Genomic DNA, 6,662 nt, shown 5'->3' with positions numbered 1-6,662 from the left:
AACTGACACCTCACTTTCCTTTACAACAAAAAGTTTCATTGATCTCATTTTGTGTTTTTTTCATTCAGTGCAGTAAAGTGTTGGGGATACTGTGAAAACAGAACAACATGAAAAGTACATCCTCTGTTGGTGCAGAAGAATGGGACATAGCACTTGTAGTTATAGTAACTCTTCCGGGTGTGATGACAACTTTACAGCCTTGCAAAGTAGCAATCTCAATCATGCAGCACCATTCCTCTAGCCATGCAGTTTTCTTGCAGTGTCAGAGAATTGTTGTTATCTAAATTGATACAGCTGTTAATGTTATTGTGATAATTGTTAGTGTTTGTCATTTGAATATATTGGTCATAATGGACAGTTATTTTAATCTGACTAAACAAACATTGCAGAGATAAAGTCACACTATGCGTTGTGTCAGGTTAATCACTTCAGAAATCGTAGTGCTTGTAGATTACTCTTCCCACCATTTGAAAATAATACATTTAAATGAAATAATAAAAGGCCAGCAAAGGTTTGTCTCAAAAGCTTCTCTGTAGGCCTATATGTGAAATGCATGATTATATTGGGAATTGAGATGCATGATTATTCCATTTGATACATTATTGTATTTCATTTCATTAGGATGTTGTTTACATTATTCTGTGAACTGTGGTTAAAGCGTGGCACATAAGATACATTTACTAAAGCTGTGAAACAGTTTATCATTCTGGGTATTGCATTTGGGACAGGCAATCTTTGGGCAGCTAAACACTCACTGTGCAAGGCACATGTTGGCCAGCAGGGGTCCTGTGTTCAGATTAGGACCAGAGTTTGCAACGAGTGGAAGTGTTGCTCTAATGTGCCTTTGTCTATATGCTTACAGGTGAGAAATGATGAGATAAAGTGTATAAAAGTGATAGTGAACATGTTAAATGAAGGTATAAACAGAGAAGAGTATCTGTGAAGCAAATGTGTGTGTGTGTGTGTGTGTGGAATGCACATTAGATGTCATTAGAAATGCTTACATGTTAATATACCTACTGTGACCTGCAGTTGGGCTAAGAAGCTCATCTGTAGCCTGGAATGAATGAGATGTGAATGGTGTGTTGTGTAAAATGGTTTCATTATGGTTCTACAAACCAGAGTAATGTAATGCAGCTAATATATTTCGTTTTGGGGAACACAAGTATTATTTTTGTAATGTGAGAGTTATGCTAAGATAATCTATTTTGTTTATAAGGGTAAAAACGTGATGCATTTGATAATTGTGATTATTTTGATACAAGAGAGAAGTCACTTTGTGATTTCTGTATACTGTGTACTGTTTACCAGTAAGAGTGAGTGTATTGACTGTTGCTATTTTATGCAAATAAGAAGATGCACCTTAGTGATATTTGATATTATTGATATTGTGATATTATACTGTGTTCAGATTAGGACCAGAGTTTGCAACGAGTGGAAGTGTTGCTCTAATGTGCCTTTGTCTATATGTTTACAGAGAGATGAATAAACCACCTAAATTCCTGCACACTGGAAAATGATTATTTCTATCCAAGTGTGTAACATATACTTCACAATTCCTGTTTGAAATATTGTTTTGTTGGGTGGCCTAATCTGTTATGCCCTTGCACATCTACTGCATGCATATCAATATACTGTAGACCAAGGGACCCAAAAGAGACATTTGGTGTCTCCCCGGGACCAAAACTTACAAAAGTACAATTAATCACTTAAGCCCTATTTAACCACTTGAACACTAGCATCACTATTCTGGGCTATTATGTCATATACAGTATAGGCAAACATTCGGCAAGAATAGAAGATCTACAAACCCACAAAGCTTTCAATTGCGACACATTGTGAACTTGTAGATCGGCTATTTTCGGTGAAGAGATTTGGTGTAGACGGAAAAGGGAGGGGGCCATGGGGTTTCCCAATCAACAAAGTATAGGGTTTAAGTGGTTCAAAATAGTGAAAATAGCTGCTCTACAAGCTCACATCATGTTGCTTTGCGTCACGTGAGTTTGTAGATCTGCCTATTCACTATTCACTGTTTTTCAAAAAAGAAAGTAAAGGTCGAAAAAAAACCTGTATATTTACTTGCGAGCCATAAAAATGGGTCACAGATCCGTTGGTTGTGAAATACTGCTGTAGCTCTTTCTTTGAGCTGGATGTTCTGTGTAAAAAGTCCACGTGCCTTGGTTTTTCCCTGTGTGCTTTCCAGGGAGTCAGTGAGAGAGCCACCATCTGGCATCACAGTTGGAGGCTGTGTGTCAAGGTCAGGATGTAGATAACGTGTAACAAACATGGCGTAATATATGCTATAATTAAGTTGGATCAGATCGAGCAAACATACTTTGCGTATGCACGCTGACAGCCTGAAGCTGGGAGCCATTAGGCCTATTTGATAAGCATTTCTTGGAATGAGCTATAAATAGGAATATGTTGTCTCTCAACATTAGCATTAACTGTTTAATTTTTTTGTGCTTGCCTCTTTTTCTCCCCAGTTTAGTTATTATGCCAATTGATTCCACCCCAGTCCCCACACACATTTCTGGGTTTTGGCTCACCTGCCAGTGAATAGCTCCCACCGGGAGGACGTAGAGCCTCCGTCCACTCCCAGCTGACAGGTGCCGCCCTAGCCCGTAGGAGTATGTGCAGTGACAAATATCACCCTCCCTGTCTGGCGGTGGATTCGATTTCCAACCCCAGACCCCGCGCTGGTGGGCAGCTACTTTTGCCACTGCACCACCCACGCACCCTCATTGGCATAACTCGTAATGAGCGTAATACTTACGTATATGATTATGATTGGCCAACAAAATCAGGGGAGTGTCTATACAGTTATGAGGGGGATAAAACGTTCCATGACATATTCAGAGAGAAATCTGCCCATTCCATTCAGCCACCATGAGGTTTATGGTCATTTGTCTGCTCTTTGGAGCTGCCTGTAAGTATGAATCCCATATTTAAGTGTCAGGGCTGAAATCAATCAATTCTTTCACGCTGTATCTCATCGTGTACAACTGAAGGCCTTTCAGAGCCTAATCAGTCCTATAGCCAAAGAGAAATGTGTCCCATTGTTCAGTATGGATGCGGCTATCATGAGAGAGCTTTTGGCACAATACATTTTGTTATTTCTTTATTTTAGTGATATTGTTTTATGGGACATTCCACATGCACAATGTCACTAATGAACTAATATTACCAGTAATATAGATGTACCTTTCCCAAGATGTAATAGACTAGTACGAATGCTATTAGATACTAGATGGATAAAACTGAACACGTGTTTTCAGTTGCAACGGACGATGACAAGATCGTAGGAGGGTATCAGTGCGAGCCTCACTCCCAGCCCCATCAGGTGTCTCTGAACTCTGGCTACCACTTCTGTGGTGGCTCCCTGGTCAACGCGAACTGGGTTGTGTCTGCTGCTCACTGCTACAAGTCGTAAGTGGTGGTCGGTGTTTAACTGAAGAAATATCATGTCATTACTGCTACTGCTCTCATAATTCACCCCGCCTTTTTCTTCTTATAGTATCTTTTTTTTTGCTATTGTTTTCTGCTAAGGCAGTGGTTCTCAAACGTTTTAATTTCAAGGACTCCCATAACTCTGAGAGTGTACAAATGACGTACTCTACCACGCAGATTGGTCAAAATAGAACATTATAGCCATTATTCCAACTGAATCGAAACTATGTGCAGGTCTAGCATGACCTCAGTCATTCTGCAGTCTGCTAAGGCTTGTAGAGTATATCACTATTCACTACACTTTTACATCGTTGTCCTTATTAACTAATTGTTGTGAGAATTTGAAACGCTCTCCTGACCTGTCAAAGGTTGAGACGAGCACAAGCTAAATTTGGAAGTGTGTTCAGTATAGAGCACAGACCTCTGCCAAGGTGGCAGTTTATTGTCTATAGCTCTTGCAGTGATTCTGGGGCAATGTCCTCTTTTGGCCAATATAACTTCCTGACGGCTATGATCAGTTAATCAGTTCTTCCTGGGCCAATGATAAATACGTTTTCCACAGTATTGTGGTGTTGTGTCAATCACGGCCACACCTCCTTTGGGTCAATTGGCATGCCAAGTTAATCAGTTCTTCCTTGGCCCAGGACCAACCTTGGTTCAAATCCATTCATTCTGCTAAAAGACAGACAGACAGACAGACAGACAGACAGACTCTTTTCATGTAGGTCCCATGCTTTGCTGTTTGTTATTTTTCTGTTTTGAACATGGGTCATGATCTGTAGCTCACTCGTCTGCGAAACATTTCTATTGAACTCTTCCAGCAAAATGGACATTGTTCTTGGCGATCACAACCGCTGGTTTATGGATGGCAATGAACAGACCATCTCTGCTGCCCGTGTGATCCCTCACCCCAACTACGAGTCCTGGATCGTCAACAATGACATCATGCTGATCAAGCTGAGCAAGCCCGCCACCCTCAACCAGTATGTGCAGCCTGTGGCTCTGCCCATGGCATGTGCTTCTGCTGGTACCATGTGCAAAGTCTCTGGATGGGGTGTGACTATGGACTCTGGTGGGTGGCATGTAGCAGCAAATGAAGGACTACACTACATATGTTTGGACAAACTATTACTTGAAATTCATTATTATAATAATAATTATTATTACTCTCCGCCAGGAGAGTATTGTTATCACTGCGTTTTCACTTTCTAAACATGACACACCGATTGGTCAAGCCTCACGTGACACGTGAAATACTGTGATCTGATTGGCTAGTGACGCCACCGGGCCTATATATACATGGCATCACTCTGACAGTGTCTCCGCCACTGTCAGAGTGAGGTAAGACGGGAACCATGAAATGGCTGCATGGCTGTTACATAATTGGCAGATAGGACAGATAGGACATTTATATAGACAGGAGGGATATGACATAGGACACTTATACAGACAGGAGGGATAGGACACTCACACAGACAGAACGGAAGAGGACACTTACCCAGACAGGTTGGATAGGACACTTACATATACAAGAGGGATAGCGACCTATAAATACATGTGTCACTGTGATAAGCCAGATTCCAATACCGAAAATCCGGCCACTAGCTCACTCCCAGACCTTCGAACCGGAAGTAGTCAAGTAGTCGCGGTCCAATTGTTCCTATCTGTCTTATTGGACAGATAGGACAGATAGGACACTTATATAGACAGGAGGGATATGACACTTACATAGACAGGACGGATAGGACAGGAGGGATAGGACACTTACACAGAATGAACGGAAGAGGACACTTACCCAGACAGGATGGATAGGACACTTACATATACAAGAGGGATAGCGACCTTCGCGACCTTCGAACCAACACAAGTCTTCTGGCGGAGAGTTGTGCTCCGAGGAGCACTTTTTCTAGTTATTATTGTTATTATTATTTCTTCTTCCTTCCTCTTCTTCTTTTTATTATTAGTATTATTATTATTACCCTTATTATTATTATTATGTGCATCTAGAATGTACAGTTAAATATCTAACTAGCTTGTAATTTAAAAGGTGGCATGTTTTTGTTTGGATATGTAAAAGTATGCAACACTCTTCAAACAATGCCTCCTACTGCAATACAAAGTTCCATTGTTTGATGATGACATATTCTTTTTTTCTACTCTCTCTCCTCTCGTTCTCCTACTGTATATTCTCCTATGTTTCTGCTGGTCTTCGTCTTTTCTCAGATGCTGATAGCAATAGATTGCAGTGTGTGGATGTTCCAATCCTGTCTCATGAGGACTGTGACAACTCCTACCCTGGCATGATCACTGAAGCCATGTTCTGTGCTGGATACCTGGAGGGAGGCAAGGACTCTTGCCAGGTGTGTGCCATTGTAGTGCATCAGGCACACATTTCTGATTGAATTTGCATTAGGCCTATTGATGTGAAATATGTAATTTCTCTCTCTCTCTCTCTCTCTCTCTCTCTCTCTCTCTCTCTCTCTCTCTCTCTCTCTCTCTCTCAGGGTGACTCTGGTGGCCCTGTCGTGTGTAACGGTGAGCTGCAGGGTGTTGTGTCCTGGGGATTTGGGTGTGCTGAGAGGAACCACCCTGGTGTCTATGCTAAGGTGAAAACAAACAAACAAACAAACAACTGATTTCTTCCAAGACATATCATATATGAGACAGTATATGTTCAACCTTAAGCCAGATGTATACTTTCTTTGACGACGGCGTTGCACGCGGAAAATTGCCGATCTACACGCTCTCAACATTGTCTGTGAGCTCATGTACGTAGATCTGATATTTTCGACACGCAACACCGACGCAAAACGGAGTATAAATCATCCTTTATTCTGATTTCTGACAGACTAACTGAAATTAACTGAAATTAACTGAAATTAAATATTTTTTATTTTTTTTTGCATGTTTTTTTCCTGGATCAGACCTGCATTTTCACTGACTGGCTGCAGACCACAATGGCCAGCTATTAACTCCACTGCAATCCTACCTCCTCCAGCAGAGCCCAGATGTGTTCGATGTGTTCGCTGTCTACATTAAACAATAAAATAGCAGTTCTTCTTTAAAGACCACTGTTGTGTTGTTTATTTACATTTCTGAAATATCCCTAGATACAAACAAAAAAATCCCAGATGAATCAATTTTTTTGTAATCCATTATTTTTTGGGCTTTTATGCCTTTTAATAGATAGGACAGTAAGCTGACAGGAAATA

The 6,662-nt window shown here is 40.9% G+C and overlaps 1 protein-coding gene across 1 annotated transcript; it reads left to right on the top strand.

Moving 5' to 3' along the window:
* Positions 1–3,250: 3,250 nt before the first annotated feature.
* Positions 3,251–6,444, top strand: LOC311041747 (trypsin-2-like; the record flags this gene model as incomplete). The annotated part of the gene is made up of 5 exons (XM_084052231.1): positions 3,251–3,429; positions 4,272–4,522; positions 5,674–5,810; positions 5,955–6,056; positions 6,375–6,444. The coding sequence occupies 5 exons, from the start codon at positions 3,251–3,253 to the stop codon at positions 6,420–6,422; spliced, it is 717 nt and encodes a 238-aa protein (XP_083908357.1). The 3' UTR covers positions 6,423–6,444.
* Between the last annotated feature and the right edge of the window lie 218 nt (positions 6,445–6,662).

The sequence above is a fragment of the Gymnoscopelus microlampas genome, assembly GCF_963454915.1.
Source record: "Gymnoscopelus microlampas genome assembly, chromosome: 3".
Lineage (NCBI taxonomy): Eukaryota > Metazoa > Chordata > Actinopteri > Myctophiformes > Myctophidae > Gymnoscopelus > Gymnoscopelus microlampas.
The sequence above is the reverse complement of the archived record's forward strand: the minus strand, read 5'-3'. Positions and strand labels throughout refer to the sequence as shown.